At 48.5% G+C, this 20,092-nt stretch overlaps 1 protein-coding gene across 1 annotated transcript in view; it reads left to right on the top strand.

Annotated features, from left to right (window-relative positions):
• MARCHF6 (membrane associated ring-CH-type finger 6) overlaps nucleotides 1–20,092 on the top strand; it is a 2,224,824-nt gene that overhangs the window by 1,624,139 nt on the left and 580,593 nt on the right. The window contains exon 20 of the mRNA XM_069613753.1: nucleotides 2,419–2,488. Coding sequence (XP_069469854.1) covers nucleotides 2,419–2,488 — 70 coding nt within the window. The remainder of the gene's footprint in view (nucleotides 1–2,418; nucleotides 2,489–20,092) is intronic.

Below are 20,092 nucleotides of genomic sequence, written 5' to 3' on the forward strand. Positions count from 1 at the left end.
TCTTGGGTGATTGCGGTGGTGGGCTTCTTCCGAGAGTTAAAACTGCTCACCTGATGGCAGTTAAGAGGGGGCTGGTTTGCCAGCCGGGCATCCCTATTTCATCTTCTCCTGGGGGGAAGCTGAATTTGACCCTGACTCCGAACCTGAACTCGAATTGAAAAAGAAGTGATCTGAAGGAGCCTCGCGGGCGAGATGTTTGGGGCGCAGGACAAAGAATGACGGTGGGGAACCCGGAACAGTTAACGTGGAAACTTCTCTTTTCTTCGTTTTACACCTCTTCAATTTTGTAAAAATTGTTCTATACAATTAAATCAAATAAAAAAAAAAAAAAAAAAATATCATATGGGGGGGTGATTTCAATTGCACGCTTAACCCATCCCTCGACAGGACAGATGATATAGTAAGCCACCCCACCAGCTAAGGCACTGAAACACGCTCTATGGGGCATTTGACCTGATAGATTTTTGGCAGGTACTCCATGCTGATGCTAGACACTACTCATATTATTCAGCACCGCATGCAGTGCATACTAGAATCGATAATTTGTTTGTGGGGAAGAAAATAGCCCATTTGATAGCTAAGGCGCAGTATGAGGGTAGGGTACTGTCTGATCACGCCCCGTTGAGCCTGCAGTGATGGCTCAAGCCCCCTAGGGCTTCAATACCCGCATGGAGACATGGGGGGACTTCTTTACAGGATCCCCCATTTCGATATTGTGTCAGGAAAAATATTGTGGGGTATGTCAAATATAACGAAGGAAGTGTAGCCAGTACAGGAACATTCTGGGAAGCACTGAAGGTTGTGGTCAGGGGAGCCGCCATTGCAGTGTTCCTGGAACATCCAGGCTACCATTAGTCAGGCAGGCGAGCAATTAAGACAGTTGAAACAGTCCTCTGCGGGGCGAGGCGGGAACGCAGCGATGGCTGCGATGCTAAAAACAGAACTGCTTTGAATGCTGGGAGAGGTTGGGCAAGCATAACTATTCTAAATATATAGAAAGGCAACATAAAGAAGGGGATGAAACAGGCCAATTACTAGCATGGCTATATAAGAAAGAAGAGAAGGGACGTCCGATCCGCTCGATACGCACCGTAATTATCTTTCTATGGATTCTTCTCCTGCAGATTCCTCATCACCTCTCCCAGCCGTCCCTGCTCAGAAATTGTTGTGGCTCTTCGCTTCTGTTTTCATGAAGTGCGTTGACTATGGCTTTAGGGTGCTCATCTCGGTTACTAAATTTTAAAAAAAGAAGAAAATTCTGATTGGAATGTTTTTAACCTGTTGGTTTCTATACCACAGTTCTTTTTAAAGCTGGTTAGCCTCCTTCCTTTTCTCTATGCAGCATTTGAGAACAGGAACAATTGGGAGGAAATGAGGGATGGGGCGTGGTGACGTGGTATATATATGTATCCAACGTCACTTCTAGAGCCGACAATCGACCACCATACAAAACGGATCGACGGCAGAGTCGAAGTCCATTACAACCCCCTATCGAGGATTTTCTGAGCAGCAGAGCTGAATGATGGATATCTATCAAGATGAGGAATCTGCAGGAGAAGAATCCATTGAATAATCATTACGATAAGTAATTTCTCCTACTGGAAAATTATGTTCTCTTCAATCATCTGTCTTCAAGCATTTGGTCCTAAGAAATGGGCTTGGATCTCTTCTGGTAGTCTACCTAAGAGATTCTGGACTAATGGTTTCCACCACTTCAACTCCTGTGACCTGCAGGTAAATAAAATATCTACCTTTTCACAGCAATTGTGAGCTGACCTCCATACTTTGTCCCGTTGAACTCCGTCTAAAGTCCTTGAGCTTCAAAATACTTCTCTTCATATATATTTCGAGGGCTTGATACCTTTTTTAGAATGTTGTTTGCATGTTTAGCCCTAACAGTTATTTTTTTAATTACCTATTTTCTTACATTCTAGATCAATGTATAGTATAGGTTTCTCATTGTGGGTGAGGTAATTCAATCAATCATGTAAGGTTAGGCAGGGTTTACCACAAAGTTAGACCAGAGTCTTACAATTGTAGATGTGATAGAACAACCATTCTTTAGTCTCAGAAGAATAGAGGGGAGGTACCAAGGTGCAGCAGGTCGCACACAGTAAAAGGACGCCCAGACATTTCATTTACTGAAAAAGATACTGTTTACAAAAAGCGTAATGCATTAATATATATCCACGAAAGGAAAGTGCTTTTAAATAGATAGTATGTATAAAAGAGTACATTGTCTAAAAGAGACACAAACACAGTCACCTTTAGAGAAAGGAACCATTCCCACGTTTTTAGAGAGACTATGAAATTGTCCAAACATTTAACAAAGTGAATATATGTACACATTTAAGGACGTAACCATTCATGTGACCCTCTTGCTCAGTGTTCATTGTTTTTTCCCTACTTTTTTTTCAGATATTTCTATTGATTCTGTTCATGTGCATTACATTGCTGATCGCTAGTCTTCTTTGCCTTACTTTACCAGGTATGTTTTTTCATTTATTATTATAGCACTGACGCTTCCTAGAATACTGTATATGTTGTCCTTTTTAATAACATATGTCCTTGGAACATTGTTTTAATGATATCCAAAGTCAAGTTATTTATTTGGACATTATTATGCAATTGGAAAGAGGACTTGTTTGATTAGAGACTGCCGTTAGTCATTTGAGTGGCCTTGTATTTATATTAGGTATATTACATCCACTGTTTGTCATGTTTGAAATATCTTTCAGGCCCAGTCTGATCCAATACATTTGGTTTTTCTAGCATTCACCAGGTGTAGCTGCATGCCACTGTCTCCCTCAGAGTTTTTCGGTGCTGTGAGTGACGCTGGTATGGGTTTTTGCGTGTGTGTTTACATAGCTCCTACTGTGGCACCTAACCTGGGTCCCTTCTGTCTGCAGTCATAAACTGAGATTTTATTTGGGTGACAGTCATTCGATTCGGGTAAATAATATTAGCCAGGTCCCCACCCAAGTCCGGCTTTATTCCTGCAAGGATTGTGGAATACCTATGTCTGTTTCAGATCCAGTACCGTTGTGTTTTTGGTTCCTCTGGAAACATGAAAACACTAAGGAGTGGAGGTCATTGTTAGGGAGATTCCCCTTAAGCCCTGTGGCCAGCGTCTTTAGATTTTTCTTCCTGATTATGGGTACCGATGATTCCTTCATGCTCACCAGGCTCTCTATGTGGTACTGTTGCAGCGTAGGCCATGCTCGGGTGGTGGAGTGGGCAGTTTACAAGTTACAGTATGCACTTCATAAATACCAAATTAGAGAGTGTCCATGTGCTATATTTTTATACGAATTTCATTTTTATATAAGAAAAGGCAAGAGATAAAACTAACAGACATGTAATGTCGACATCATAAAAGAAATATGCAACACTGTAATGGGTAAATAAAGCTGATTCAAAAGAGTTCTTAAGAGTTCAACAAAGAGCCTTTCCTAGAAGGGAAAATGCAATCGCAAGTCAGTAAAACACATTTCAGATATAGGTCACAAAGAGTTTGGCACGAGACAAAGAAGAACCAGCTGTGTTTTTGGGCTGTTTTCTATTCTTCAAAGTGTTCAAAGGAGCAGTTTCTAGAGTTCTTGTGGACTTCGGGTCTCCAAAGACACATGTTGACAGAGCGGGGGCACAGAGAAGAAGATTCAAGTGAAGAACGCACTCCCCAACGCCAGAGAGTCACTGTGCAGGTCAAGGCAGTTGCGTTCTGCTGAGGACAATCACTAACCTTAAGGGGCGCTAGCACACCTGGCAAGAAAGGGAAGCCAAATCTCTCTTAAGGGTATGCAACGTGGACTGAGCAACAAGCCTTAACTCGGGTAGGGGTTGCAGGCTGACACAAAGGTCCAATTGGACCACAAGCCTCACCATAGAAACATACACCACGTGGATACAATGAAAAATATGTGCACTTATTATGCTATAAAGTATTACAAAAAAATATCAAGTGTATCTAAAAACAGTAATGTCTTTGAGGACTCACCTCAACCCAATACTTTGTTGTGGGTCCACTCTCACAGATGGGCACACAACATAGTGACGTGGGAGTGGACAAGGCCTAATACAGTAAAACATTTCTAGTGCTTGCACACGACCTAGTACAGCATCCTAAAGACACAACCCACTCTTGTTATATTTTGTAGGACCTGTACCTGGTGGTTAGCACACAACACATATAGATAAGAGTGGGGGGAAACAATTTCACCACATGGGGAAAAATAGTCATTAAACCATGTGAGTACAACCCTATTACTGGACATTAATTCTGGCATTCCAGGTTACAGTATTTAAATAATACAAGTGCACATGGTATAACTAATAATGCTATAGGGTGAAACAATTGTTGCACCCAGCCAAAGTCCTCCAAGAAATCAGGATACATATTTAGATGTAATTACCAGTGCAATACACTTCAGGAAAAAATAGTCGCCAACATTTGCTACAGTGTATGCATCCACAGCGCTAGAACTGGAGAGCATAACTTAAAAAAATATATTTGACCTTCTTTATTAATATTATAAATCTAGTTCTTGACCTATAGCTTCCTGAACCCTCTTGTGGGTACAGAAAAAGTCTCCCCAAAGTTACTTTAGCAGAGTTTCAGGGTAAGTAGAATTTCTCCAGCATGGGGTCTGGCATGGATTCACATGCTCATGAATATCCGCCCCCCCCAGCCTCCCTCCCGTCGTCAGTCTGGGAATCCTCAATACTGAAAAAATCAGTTTCACTTTCGTTTCTGAACTGTCTTTCTACTAGTAACCAATCACTGGTCTCTGGGTCATACTGCCCTCTACCCAAGCCCCTCCTCTGGCAGCCATTTTCAGATTTTTACCGCACGTTCAAGTGTTGGGAGTCCTTGTGCTTTAGCTCTCGAGCTTTTACTGCGTTTTGCGATTTTTCGAAGAGTTTACTCTTATTTTTTCGGTCAATCGAGTCTCAAGCTCCACCGATTCTACTTCCGATAAACGGGGACCCGTTTCAGACTTTTCTACGCCCCTCAAGGGTGAATTTTCATTGTGTTTTCACTTCTTGGAGGATTCCGGAATATTTTGAGGCCTACCCCGTGTGGACATGGCCCAGGACAAAGGAAACGCGACGCATCGATCCAGGCTGTTCAGGAGCTGCCTTGGATGCGGATTACAGAATGTTTTCAAGGAAGATGAGCACTCTCTGTGCCTCTAGTGCCTTCACGACGACAAATCGCACTTGGAGAACGACTGTGCATTTTGTAAGAATATGTCAGAACTGTCAGAACTCTTCCACTCAAGACTCTTGCTCACGTAGCGTGGACGAAGAGTTCTTCTGACCAATGTACCCCTATGAGTGATGGAACACACAGAGGAGTCAATTAGCAGGAAGAAAGGAACACTAGCCGATGGCCGGAACGACTTCTTAGATGTGACACAAATGCGGTTTGCAGAATGTTGTCCAGATGCTGAGGCCCAATATGTCTACTGCAACAGGGAGTAAACAATAAGAACCCTAATGAATGTTATGCCAGAACAACCAAAGAACAGAAGAACTGATTTAACACAATTCCAAGGACTCAATGCAAAAGTGTAGTATTAGTATACTGCCCCCCTTACGAACATGCATAGAAAAATAAACTCAGACGTGATGAACAGTAAACAAGACCTACCGGTGTTCCACAGAATAGAAGAATTCCAAGTAAAGCCCGACTGTTGGTAGCAGTCAAAAAACCTATCCCGACGGCACGAATACGCCTGATGCTAGGATGATCCAGTCACAAGTCCCAGAAAGGGATCACCGGACCCGACTGCACGAGGACGCCTATCAGGAAGTCACACACTATTGGCAGGCTCTAGTTACTGTGTGTGTATAACTTGAAGGGCTACCAACAATCAGGCGTGCAGAACTAAATCCAAGAACCAAAACCGGAACACAGTCCAATATCAATCCGGGCAGCAAATCCAGTTGAGCAATAGGCAGGCGAAGTACAAGGACAAAAAAACGAAATCCAAGAGAAGGTCCGTGTGAATTTCTGGGTCCCAACACGTTCTGGGCAGACAGCAGCAAAGGCACAAGACAAGGCAGTCTTGGAGCAAGCAGGGTCGGCAGCGTGAAATCAGTAGATCAGTGGGCAAACCAAAAAACAGTCTGCAATACAAAGGCAAGGTCGGCAACAGGAAACGAGGAAAGAAACAGCAAGAAGAAACAAAACTTCCGTAGCGCTGCAATCAGAAGCATCGGGCTAAGGCAAGGAGCTTCCTTATTGGCCAGCGGTGTCACGTGATCGGAAAGCAATGAGTGAGCGTAACGAGGAAGCCAATCTCCATGGCAACCTCCAACGCTCCAATAGTCTGGAGCGCCCCGTCACAAAGACCCGTGATCGGGAGTTCCCTACTGCGGAATTGGTGCACCCCTTCATTCTACGGCTAGAATTATAGGAATGAACATGAGCTCCTCTGTGATCGGAGCGTTTCATAACACAAACGGACAATGAAGGATCGTTGTGTTCGACTAACCAACTGGCTGGAGGGGAAAAGCCCAGCAGCAGGTGAGAAGAAGTCTGAGCGGTCTTCTAAGACCTTTGAGGGCGCTCTGGCGACGGGGGCCCAACAAAAGACAAAGAACCGCGAGTCCGCGGCCACCGGGAGCGCCAATGGTTCGGGCTCCTCAGCTGCCAGTTAGGGCGCAATGTCACTGACGCCATCAACCACGAGCCAACGCTCTGCCTCAGTGAAGAGGAAGTCAGAGAACTGGGTAAGCTTCGGGAGAATCCCTGGTCGATCCCGACGGCGGAAGCCGAGGGAGAGCAAGGCAGCGACCCCCCCAAGGTGAAGGCCTCAGGCGCGCCCCAAGTTGCGAAGGCCCTGATTCACCTGGCTAAGGCCTCAATCGAAGGAGTCATGGCGGCCCTGGCGAAGCCTGTGGAGGCTAGCCGAGGGGAGACGACTTCCGGCCTAGAGTTTCCCTGCCACCCCAGAGGGAATAATCTTTTCCGCCTATCGATAAGACCCCGTAAAACCTCGGTGGAGAAAGAGGGGGGGGCACGGTAGCCATTCCTTACACAGATATCACCACTGAAGATGAGCTGGCTGGCGTCGCAAAGATCCTGGACAAGAAGTTTGAGGAAGTCCGGTCATAGGGGAGGGATCGTGACGAGGCGGACGTAGAAAGCGACGGTGGAGCCGACGAGCCGCAGACTGTGGAGGAGACGGAGGACCCTACTCCCCAGCCGTCGCTCCCGTCGCAACCGGTGCCACAGGAAAACTTGGGAGCAATCTTGATGGCAATCGAGGCCCTGTGTACAGAGATAAAGACAAGGTTGCCCTTACCCCCAGCGGATGATCCAGCTGCGCTTGGTGTTAGGCAGAAACCTGTGCAGTTCCCTTAGGGACCACTGCAAAAAATTTAAGACTACATGTGTTGGCAGTAAACCCAATTGGTAGCAGTCTGTACCACCCAGATTTTCCTGGTAGCTGTGGCTGAGCAGTCGGACTTCTCTCAAGAAGAGTTAGGCAGTATATAGAGTATACACATTAGGTACAAAAATACAGTAGCACAAGCAAACACTGACCAGAGCTTTGGTATAAAAGTATATAATTATTTATTTAAAAACACACTTGTAAAAATACTCTGGCACTAATATGTCAAGCAAGTTCAAACACAGTCATTAGAAATATATACACCTCCCTGATTAATTATTCGACAAGTCTTAGGAAAAGAACACCACTTATTATCAAATACCGAGGTGAGCGCTTAACCAAGATGGCACTCCAATAATTATTTAAAAAGGGAGGGAAAAGGCAGAATTGGAAAAGCACACAATACCAACACTTTTAAAAGAACCACAGCAAGTCAAGAAAGGCAGAGTCTACTGTAGAGAAAGAAAGTTCATAGGCCAGGCCCACTATTGGAGAGAGCAAGGCGGAATGTGTCCAAGATCACACAGTTGAAGTACACTTTAAAAGTCTTTGCAGATAGTTCAAAAGGAGTTGGATCAGTTCAGAAAAGTTAGTTAACAGGTCCCAGGTCACCCCAGGATAAAGAGTCAAGGATTTACGGGACACCTTGTACAGTCTGTTGCAAGGGAGACCAGGCGGGACACAGTACCTGAAATGGTGAGAAAGCTCCAGCGGGGGCAGTTGTTCCTGGCAGCGGTTGCAAGTCGGTGCTTCGTCCAGGGGAAGAGAAGATCTCGAAGTGGAGGAAAGCTGGAGGTCGTTGCACGGCCAGGGAAGAAACCGACCACGGAGTTTCCCGGTTAAAAGGTACTACCCTTTTATTCGCGGTAGTGGTGAAGCGTGGCTATCCGACCGCCGGGGTGCTTGGCACGGGGGATTCTACCACGAGACGATCCAGGAAGGCGAAAAGAGGGCGAACTGGTTAACCCCACCAGTTCAAAAGGAGAAGACTCTCCAGGATGAAGATCTTCTCTGTCGTTGGGAAGTGGTGAGTCGGTTCAGCAGGGCTCCACCGGTGGTGTTGTCGTTGCAGGTCGGCTCAGCTTCTCCCTCGTCGGATTCTTTAGGTCCTGTGGCGACTTCTGAAGTTCCAGTCCCCAAAGCCCTGCTTTTATGCAGAAAACCCCCATTCACCAGTCCTAGCTGTCACTCAAACATGCTAAGTGGTGAGCCGGGCGGCTCACCACTGGGCCAATCACACAAGAGTGCGACTTGAGTTGCCTAGGCAACTCAATCCAGGGTGTCTATTCCCCCTTCCCACACATCCTGTAGACCCAGACAGGGTGGCAACACTTTTGGAGGCTTCTGTGCAGAAGCCCCCCAAAAGTGGAACTAAGGGCTCGACTTGGGCTGGAGTTACAGAGGCGAGCACAAACGCCATTTTAAAACTGAGTCCTGGCAAAAAGACCCAACCGGGGAAAAAAGTGGTGCGTTTAAAATGAATGGGAAAATCCCATAGGAAATATTCCGGTGGAGTATTTTGCATGGTAACCACTGCCACTAACCAGAAACTCGACGAGGGGGGACTGCACAGTGCCCCCTCGAAAAACAGTCCCGGGGCAATCTAATTACCCCTACCAGTACATCCACAATATGATGGTTTGCACTGGTTCTGTTCACAATTTAAGACTAGTAAAGTCAATGGTGACTTTACATGCCCTGAGAGACAGTAGTCAGTCCCAGGGTATGGAGTCTATGTTTGGGGGTCACTATGACACCCCTGTGTTACTGCACTGAGGGTGCTGTGTAACACACATCCCAAAAACACATGAAGCCCTATGGAGTAAAATACCCCATAGCCCATAAAACACATTACAAAGTCAAAGGACATTCTCAAATCATGCCTAAGAGTGGGAGAAAAAGAGTCTCACTCTTAGCAGGAGAAAAAAATAAAACCCAAAAATCCAGCAAAGCTGCTGGGGGACTCACTAGGTTTGGGAAATTAGCCTATACAGAGAATTCTCCCTAACACTTGGACCGTCGGAAAGCCCACTGAACAAGCGGGGGCGTATCCATCCTCCCCCTCCTTTCCAGCCTTCACATCCTTCCCCTCCATTGAGGGATGAGACCAGAACGGAGACGGCGGGGACGGACTACGATGTTGGCGACGATGGGACGGATCTCCCATCACCCCCTGCCTGGGCCTCCCCAACCCCCCCCCCCCCCCCCGACGAAATTGGCTCCTTCCACGCCATGATCGCCAGGGCATCGGAGCTCTTCCAGCTCTGCCCCGAGGAACAGAAGGAGGATTTCCTCTACCAATGGCGAGAGGCCAAGAGGAAGACTGTCCTTTCAGTCCCATTACTGGACGACATCTGGGACGAAGGACTGGCGTTGCTGAAGAACCCGTCCACGGCTCCTGCTAAGAGGAATCAGTACAAGAAGAAGTACCGGGTCCCGGACTCCGCCCCTGTGTGCCTCAGAGCACAACCGTCCCCGGATTCGATGGTCTCCGCAGCGGCCAAGAAGAAATCGGCGGAGACGGTGGCATAAACTTCCACTTACCCACCGGTCGGCGAGGTGAAGAAGCTGGATGCCATGGGACGATGGGTCATCTCGTCGGCAGCGACAACGATTAAAGCGGCCAACGCCCTCGCGATCGTGGCACGCTACGACAGGGAGCTGTGGTTTAAGATCACTCCCCTCCTGGACTTCCTTCCAGACAACAAGAGGGCGGAGGCCCTGGAAATCCTAAAGGAAGGCGAGGTGGCTTTGGACCACGCCATTACGGTGGCCACAGACATCGCAGACACCGGCTTTCGCCAGATGGGCAACAGCGTTTGCCTTCACCGGCGTGGTTGGCTCAAGGCCACCGATTTCCATCAGGACGTGCAGACCAGGGTACTGGACATGCCCTACGACGGGAACAATCTGTTCAGCAAGACAGTGGACGATTCACTGCAGGCCATCAAGGCGGACACTGAGACGGCCCGGGCATTGGGTTCTCTCCAACGACGACGGCCGTCCTTTCGAAACTCCGGAGGCAAGCAAGGTGCTTCCAAAGGATTCGGCAGCGGTTCCTCCTTGTACCACCAAGCAGCCCGCTCCTCGTCGCAGGAAGCCTACAGAGGACACGGCAAGACCGGAGGATCCCGTCGTCGTCGCCAAGGAGACCAGGGCGGCAAGGCTGCAACGAAACAGGCCATGGCGTCGGGGCCCCCACCCGAGCACCCCGGTGGGAGGCTGGCTGGCGAAATTAGTCAGCGTGTGGGAGTCCATCTCCACTGACTGTTGGGTGCTAGATGCCCTGGCCTGCAGGCACTCCCTGGAATTTCAAAGAAGGTGTCCCCGTATACTAACCGTGGCCAGGAAGGAAAACCACGTCCCACAGCTACTTCTGGAGGTACGAGCGATGCTAAGAAAGGGAGCCATAGAACTCGTCCCAAAGAGGCTCCGGGGCGCCGGAGTTTACTCACAGTACTTATTAATCCGAAAGAAGACCTGCGGCTGGCGACCCATCCTGGACCTTCGCCGCCTCAACAAATACATCAAGTCCCAGAAGTTCCGGATGGTCACCCTTCAACATGTGCTGGGACAGCTGAAGGAGGGCGATTTCCTGTCGTCGCTGGACTTGGAGGACGCTTACTTCCCCATACTCAAAGGACACTGAAAGTTCCTGCAATTCGTGGTCCAAGGGCGACACTATCAGTTCAAGGCTCTGCCCTTCGAGTTCAAGGCCCTGCCCTTCGAGTTGAAGGCCCTGCCCTTCGAGTTCAAGGACCTGCCCTTCGAGTTCAAGGACCTGCCCTTCGAGTTGAAGTCTGCACCAAGGGTCTTCACCAAGTGCCTGGCACCGGTGGCGGCACGGCTGCGCCTGCAGGGATTCCACGTATACCCCTATCTGGACGATTGGCTCATCCGATCAAAGTCAAGAGAACTCGCCGTCGATCACACAGCGAAGACCATCCGCCTGCTTACGGAACTGGGTTTCTCGATCAACTTCGCGAAGACCCACCTGTTACCGTTGCAGAACGCCCTGTTGCTGGGAGCAAGACTCGACACAGTGGCACGGTTGGCTTCTCCGTCGGAGGAGAGGACGAAAGCCATCCTGGGCAAGGTACGATGGCTGTTGACCATGGAAGTGGCCAGGCTGAGGTCCATCAAGTCTCTGCTCGGCATGATGTCCTCATGCATCTACCTCGTGTGCCTGTGCAGGTTGCTGATGCGTCCACTGCAGGAGTTCCTCGACGCCTGTTGGATGCAAGCGACGGGCAGCTTCGAAGACAGGATCTCCCTCGACGAGACCTTCCGCCAATCGATCCGGTGGTGGGGCACCTGTGCGCATCTAGCGGCAGGCATGGACTTCCAGACCCGGAACATCAGGAAACGGTGACGACGGATGCCTCCCTGGAGGGAAGGGGGGGCGCACACCGGAGATCTCCACGCAAGAGGCCTTTGGCTCCCGGAGGAGAGGTCACTGCACATCAATGTCCTGGAGCTCCGAGCCGTGTTCTGGGCCCTCAGGTCTTTCCTTCCGTCCCTCAAGGGCAAGGTGGTAAGGATCTTCACCGACAACACCACCACAATGTTCTACATCAGATAGCAGGGGGGCACCAGATCTCCAGCCCTATCCAAGGAAGCGCAGGATCTGTGGCACTGGGCTGTTGCCCAAGGGATGTTCCTGGTACCCATCCACCTGGCAGGAATAAAGAACTCCATTGCCGATTCACTCAGCAGGGAGCTGCGCTCGTTCCACGATTGGGAACTACGGCAGGATCCAAGTGGATCTCCTATTCCGACGGTGGGGCAATCCCCAGGTATACCTTTTCGCAACGACGACGAACGCCAAGTGCCAGAGGTTCGCCAGCAGGTTTCCCCAGCCGGGGAGCATGGACGATTCCTTCTCGTTCCCCTGGGACGGCCTATTCCTGTATGCCTTCCCACCATTGTCGTTGCTTCTGCGACTCATCAGTGAACTCAGACGGTCCCGGTGGAGGATGATCCTCGTCGCACCAGCGTGCCCGAGGCAGATTTGGTTCCCGGACCTTCTGGACATGTCCGCGTCCCCCACCAGTCAAGCTACCTGCGGACGCATATCTTCTCGCCAGGGAAGGAGGCGCCATCCTCCACCACGACCTGGGTCGCTGAATCTACAGGCCTGGCTCCTCCAGCACTAGAGTTCGGAGGCTACGATATCCCGGCGGACTGCAAGGAGGTGCTTGCAAAGGCCAGGGCGTCCTCGACTCTTAAGTGCATAGGACACAAATGGAAGAGGTTCTCTGTCTGATGCCGGGCACATTAGATTAACCCTCTGCGGAATAACGGCCCCTCAAGTACTGCCATACTTATTGTCGCTGGCCAAGGCGGGGCTGGCACATGCCTCAAATCCATCTGGCGGCTATCTCCTGCTACACCAGAACTCCGGGGCGGTCGTTGCTGTGGTTGCACCGCCTGGTAAAGGTGTTCATGAAAGGACTGTTCCACTCGTTCCCGCCGGTGAAGGCTCCAGCCCCGGCGTGGGAGCTCAACGTGGTGCTGACCAGGCTCATGGGGCCCCCATTCGAGCCTCTGCCTTCGGCGACGTTGAAATTCCTATCGTGGAAGACAGCATTTCTTGTGGCCATCACCTCCGCACGACGAGTGGGAGAGATTCAGGCCCTCTCCTGTAAACCTCTATACCTAACATTCCACGAGACGAGGGTAGTGCTGAGCACGCACCCCTCTTTCATTGCCACGGTGTCGTCAGACTTCCATCTCAACGACCCCTTGGTGTTACCTGTTTTCTTCCCGTCGCCTTCGTCGCCGGCTGAGAGGACTTTGCACTTGCTGGATGTGGCTAGAGCACTGAAGTTCTACGTGGACCACACAGAGTTTTCGGAAGACATCACAGCTGTTTGTGAACTTTGGACCTGTGAACCAAGGGAAGGCCCTCTCGATGGCTTCCATTTCCAGCTGCATCATGCACTGTCACCGGTTGGCAAACAGACCGTTGCCCGGCCTTCCGAGAGCCCATTCAACCAGAGCGATCGCTGCTACCACGGCGTTCCTGTCTGGTGTGCCCCTGCTGGACATCTGCAGGGCTGCTACGTGGAGGTCGACACACACCTTCACGAGATTCTACTGTGCTGACAGGGATTCCAGGTAGGAGTCCAGAGTCGGCCAGGCAGTGCTGCGCAACCTGTTCGCTTGAGCCTGGTGATGAGGTGAGAGATGCTTAATGTTGAGTTGTTGAAATGCTTAATGTTGAGCCTTGCCACCTCCCGTGGTTGTGCATGTGTGTACTGCTATGTATTCTTGTATTCATGAGCATGTGAATCCATGCCAGACCCCATGCTGGAGAAGGAACAAGTTACTTAACTGTAACTTTTGTTCTCCAGCATGGGTCTGGCATGGATTCACATGCGAACCCTCCCTCCAACCCCTCTGCTGCTCTTCCCTTGGTCCTACTACCACTTTACATGCTACCAAATCTGAAGATGGCTGCCAGAGGAGGGGCTTGGGTAGAGGGCAGTCATTGGCTGGGGGCAGTATGACCCAGAGACCAGTGATTGGTTACTAGTAGAAAGACAGTTCAGAAACGAAACTAAAACTGATTTTTTCTTTATCGAGGATTCCCAGCCTGACGACGGGGAATATTCCGGAGCATGTGAATCCATGCCAGACCCATGCTGGAGAACAACAGTTAGAGGTAATTAACTTGTTCCTTACCAAAGCACTCAGTGGGATGAGGTAGGCCCCCCGCTTGTATGGCCGAAAATTAGTTAAGTCTCTCTTTCACACCACACGTTCAAATTGTGCATCAAACCACCCCAGTGAATACCAGAGGAGTCCTTGATGAAGAGATCCAGCGATTGATTGAAGAACCAGAAGACGATGCAGGATAAAACCCCAATAATGTTCAGTGGGAAATGAAGTAGCGATTTGCTTCAAAAGATTACAGACCCTGGACACAGGGAACTTATGGAGGCATTTTAACAAAAACTGTTCCAGCTGGGTAAAACAACCCAGGTAAGTGCAAGCTTCTTCCTAATGTCAGTTTTCATGGATCCGTTGCCAAGGAATTGAACCCTCTACCAGCCACATCCTAGATGACGAAAAAAGGAAGTATGAGTGCCCTTCCCATTACACATCCCCTCATGCCAGCAGTGAACACTGGTGAGAAAGACTCTGTGAAGACTGGAGAACCTGTGAAGATGGATTCTGGCGTCTCATTGACAAAATAATGGTGGCACAATCGCAGAAGACAGTCCCACAATGAGGATGGAGGTGGAGGCAACCCAGCATGGCTCAAGAAGCAGATGAGGCAGCATAGTGTTTTCCCACAATCCTTCCAGGTTACTGCAGCGACATGCAGCGTAGCGGGAGACCTGGTAGAAAATGGCTGGAAGTGGCAAAAAAGCCATGGGCGACCTAATACCATGTACCTTAATTAAGGCAAAAAAGGTTGAAAGTTAGTGGGAATTCATGAGAAGTTACCTGTGGCCTTCAGAAATAGGCTGTTGATTAAAGACTTTTTTTAAATTACAGGGGACAAATTAAAATGTTGAAGGCTCATAGAAAGTATCCTTGCATGCACCAACATTCAGAATTATGTCTTAACACATGTTTGGAGACCACCTTAGGTTCCAATGATGACACACCAACAATGCTGGAGGACCCCAAGACCCTTAATGTTTTCCTGGTCAAGAGTATGTGGGGAGCTAAAGGCAAACAAGCTGCCATAGTTAGCAATGCAGGCCTCCCCTTTCGTCATCTGGCACAAGATTCATGCTGGCTGTAGTGGAATTGGCTCATGGAGTGCAAATGCACAGGTAGGTTTTGGTGTGCGGCTTGTGTCTCAGGACGGTAGAGGCAATATCCCAAATGATACCACAAACAGAACAACAAACCCAGAGAGTCCAACCAGGCAGACCTAAGCATGAAGTGTACCACTGCAATGACTGAGAAGGTGAATGAGAGCCCAGCAAGGGGGTTGCAGACAACCCTGAACAGATCGGGCATGTGCAGTGTGACAAATCCAGGTAATTCATCCCTTCTCCCCAAGGGGGATTCACCCCATTTGGGACTAGAGATGCTACTCTGCTACGCAAAACCCTGATAGTGGTCAGAACAAGCGATATACCACTTGGTGTGACTCTTACCCCTCCCCCCCTCCTCTTGGGGATAAGGAATACCAAAAGTCAGGGTGCCACCTCCCCCTCACTCTCTCTACCAGACTAAGTATTTGTTCGGTATATGGGGAGTGATCCTGTCCTTAATAGGCACGTCCCTTTAAGGTGGGTGGCTTGGTGACTGTTGGGGAGAATTCTCATTTACGGCTAATTTCCCTCACCTAGTTAGTCCCTCAGCAGCTTTGCTGGATTTCTGGGGTCTATTTTCTCCACCTGGTAAGAGTGTGAGCCTTTTTTCCCCACTCTTACATGTGTTTTGACATGTGTATTTCTACTGTTTGTGTGATCTTGGGCTATGGAGCTACACCACTCCATGAGCCCCCACTTTTTGTGTGCGTTACACAGCACCTTCAGTGCAGTGACACAGGGTTGTCTTTGAGACTTCCCACTGACTCAATTTTTCTGGGGCTGACTACTGTCCCCCAGAAACATGTAAAGTTGCCATTAACTTTATATAGTCACTTTAAACTACAGACCCAGTACACCCCATCTTACATGGAGTACTGGAAAGGGCTAATTCCTATCCCTTTTTGTCTGTGCCTCTCTAAGCTTGTTTTGCTCTCTTAACACTAAGACTTGGCTGGCGGCAGTTGTATCTACCGTAACCTTTCATGGTACTGTTTTAGGCTATTATATTAGCCTCAAACTTAAACCCGCTTGACCAACTACTTTTTTTTGGCTCCGGTTGGGTTTTATCGCCATTTCTTTCTGATAAAGTCCTTCTTGTGTTTTACTTTGCGCGGCAAACCAGGTTTGTCTCCTTTGTTCGCCGACCTTTGGCGGGCTTCTGTCCAGAAGCCCTCCTTTGGCGTCTGGGTGTCTAGGTGGGCTGAATGTGAGGGAAGGGTTTAATCACCCCCTGCACAGGGTCTCCTTGGAGACCCGAGTCGCACTTTGTATTGATTGGCTGAGGTGGTTGTCCGGGCCGGACAACCCCCCTGCTGAGTGATTGACAGCCAGGCTGTGTGAATGGGGGATTTTGGCATAAAAGGCAGGTCTCTTGAGCTGGAAGTCAGTCGCCACTGGAACTGCAAGGAACCGGAGAGAAGCGGAAAAGAAGATGGCTGCTGCAACTCCCGAGTCCCGGTGAAGCCCTGCTGCAGTCCTGAGCTATCTACGCTTCAACGACAAGAGAAGATCCAGTCCGGAGTCTTCTTCCCTTGAGCCTTGTGGGATCAACCAGGGTTACCAGACATTTGGTCGAAAAAAATTGGTCGACCAGACAAATGGTCGAACCAATTTGGTCGAAAACCAAATGGTCGAATTTTTTTTATTTTTATTTTCACCCCTTTTTTTGGAGGGGGGGGGTCCCAACCCCTTTTTTTCTTAAAAAAAAAAAAAAAAACACCCTTTTTTAAAAATGAAAACCCGAAAAATAAATATATAATAAAAAATAATTCGACCATTTGGTTTTCGACGAAATTGCGTCGACCAAATGTCTTTCGACCAGTTTTCAGTCGACCAAATATCTGGACACCATCAACCAGCTCACCTTCCACAGGCAGAGGATCCTCTTCTTGGTCGAAATCGCTGCACACAGCTGTAGTGCTCCGGATAACCATCTGAAGAGCCTCTCCTGTTTTAAAAGAGCGCACCTTTTATTCACCGGTGCTTTTGCTGCTGCTGGCTTCTTCCCTGGGTAGTGCAGATCGCTCCAGACGTCGTCCTTCTTGTCCCCACGACTGAAGCTTCGGGAACCGTGAGTCTGCAGGAACAACTGCCGTGGCACCAGCTCTTCCTCATACGAATAAGGTACTGTGTCCGACTTCGAGGAACTAGGGTGAGCCCCTTTTCTCCTCATCAAAGGCTTGTCCTATCTTCCTTCCCTCTTATAACATTTGCTTCCCTTTTGACAATATCGAAGTACTCCTGGCAACCCCGAATCGTGAACTGTTCTATCCTCGACAACAGGACCCCTGTCCCATTGACACTGGCGCAGGCCTATTGACTTTTATCTACGTTTTAGAAAGTGTCTCTTGATTCTATCTGCCGTGACAAAAGTATTGCCTATGATTTTTGTCCCCAACTCTCTTGTGTGAATTCATGTGCTAAGGGTGTTTGACTACGGTAACATTTCTGCTCGCGGGTACGCTTCTCTTTCGTAAGACCGAACTGTCATTACTGTCAAAAAGTGATGGCGTAATAACCCCCGGTAATGTCTTTGTTTCACAACACCGGTCTGTCAAATCCAAAGGAATTGGTTGTGTGCAGTGTATTTGAAGTGTGGTTTTAATTTAATAGGAGTGAAGTGTTTTGTTAACAGATGGTTTAAAATAAATGTACTTTTACTTTTTAACCAAAAACCTTGAGTCAGTGTTTGCTTGAGTCACAGTAATTGTAGTCCTTTGTGTAATCTCTACTTCTGCTCATTTGCTCTTGAGATAAGTCTGGCTGCTCCGCTGTCATGGTTACGGGCCGAGGCACCCCTCATAACCATAACCATAGCCAACTGTTAGGCAGGATCCTGTGCAGTGCCCTTAGGGACCACTACACACAATTAAGACTACAGGTGGCAATACAAGTTTTACCTTCGGTACAAGCCTGTACTACTATGTCAGAGTGGTAGCAGTGGCGGAGCAGCCAGGCTTATCTCAAGAGTATATGAGCAGTAGCAGAGATTACACAAAGGGACCACAATTACTGTGACTCAAGCAAACACTGACTCAAGGTTTCAGGTAGAAAAATAGAAGTACATTTATTTTTAAACCATTCGTTATAAACACAACACTTCTATTAAACTTAAAAAAAAACATGTTAAATATACTACAACTAACCAATTCACTTTGTACAGTAAATCTCAAGGTAAGTACCCTGTGTTTGAATGAACCGGTGTTATGAACAAAACACGATACAGCGAATACGATTGCGATCACTTTTTGACAGTTCGGTCTACTAAACAAACGCGTATCCGTGACATGAAATGCTACCGGGGCAAAAACACACTTGGCACCTGAGATACCCAGAGGGAGTTGGAGGCAAAAAATCACAGGCAATATTTTGGTTAGGCAGACAGAATCAAGAAACTACTTGAGTTCAAAAGTCAAAGGGCTGGAGCCAGGGTCGAAAGACACCGGGGCCAGTTGCCGACCATCACACGGTCAGACAGTTCACAATTCAACGTAGCCAAAAGTACTTCGATATTGTCAATGTTCGGAAGCAAAAGTTATAAGAAGTATTGAAGACAAGGGCAAGCCTTGGAAATGAAGAAAAAGGGATTCACCCAGTTTCCTCAACAGAACACAGTACCTTGTTCCAGTGGTGCAGCTAGTGCCCTGGTAGTTGTTCCTGTAGGTTTCCTGCAGACCCACGATTCCTGGAGCTTTGTTGTGAAGTACGTCATCTGACGGGGGTCTGCACCACACAGGGATGAAGCCGGCAGCAGCGACTAGGAATAAAAGGTGCACTCCTTAAAAACAGGAGAGGCTCTTCAGGTGGCTATCTGGACCACTACAGCAGTGTGCAGCGATTTCGACCACGGAAGAGGATCCGCTGGCTGTAGAAGATGAGCTGGTTATCCCCACCAAGCTCAAGGGAAGAAGACTCCGGACTGGATCTTCTCTGAGTCGTTGAAGGGCAGATAGCTCAGGACTGCAGCAGGGCTTGACCGGGACGGGGTAGTTACAGCAGCCGCCGTTCTCTCCGCTTCTCTTTGGTTTCTTGTAGTTCCAGTGGTGACTCTCTAACTAATAGCCCAAGAGACCTGCCTTTTATGCGAAAAAACCCCTTTCACACAGCCTGGCTGTCAATCACTCAGCATGGGGGTTGTCCAGCCTGGACAACTACCCTGGCCAATCATGACAAAGTGCGAATTGGGTTTCCTAGGATACACTGTGCAGGGGGTGACTACACCCCTCCCTCACATTCAGCCCACCTAGACACCCAGGCGCCTTGAGGAGGGCTTCTGAGCAGAAGACAGCGAACAAAGAAGGCAAACCTAGTTTGCCACGCAAAGTAAAACACAAGAAGGACTTAATCAAAAAGAAATGGAAAAAACCCAACCTGAGCCAAAAGAAAGACGATTCAGTCAAGCAGGTTTATGTTCGAGGCTAATATAATAGCCAAGAACAGTACCACGTTTATCTAATATAATCGTGGTAGAAAAGTTAGGGTAGATACCACTGCCACCAGCCAAGTCTAAATGTTAAAAGAGCGAAACAATGCTCTAGGAGGTACAGATAAAAAGGGATACGAGTTAACCCTTTCCAGTATTCCATGGAAGATGGGGTGTACTGGATCTGTGGTAGATTAACTAAGTAAAGTTTTTGGTAACTTTACCCTTTTCTGGGGGACAGTCGTCGCCTCAGAAATGGAGTCGAGGGAAGTCTCAAAGACAACCCTGTGCCACAGCACTGAAGGTGCTGTGTGACACACAAAAAGGAGGGGGCTACTGAAGTGGTGCACTTCACACAGGTAAGAGTGGGGGAAAAGTATGCACTCTTACTAAGTGGAAAGAAATAAACTACAGAAGTCCAGCAAAGCTGCTGGGGGACTCACTAGGTGAGGGAAAATAGCCGTAGATGAGAATTCTCCCTAACACCA

This window comes from Ambystoma mexicanum, chromosome 5p (assembly GCF_040938575.1).
Source record: "Ambystoma mexicanum isolate Mex_15411 chromosome 5p, UKY_AmexF1_1, whole genome shotgun sequence".
Classification (NCBI taxonomy): Eukaryota; Metazoa; Chordata; class Amphibia; order Caudata; family Ambystomatidae; genus Ambystoma; species Ambystoma mexicanum.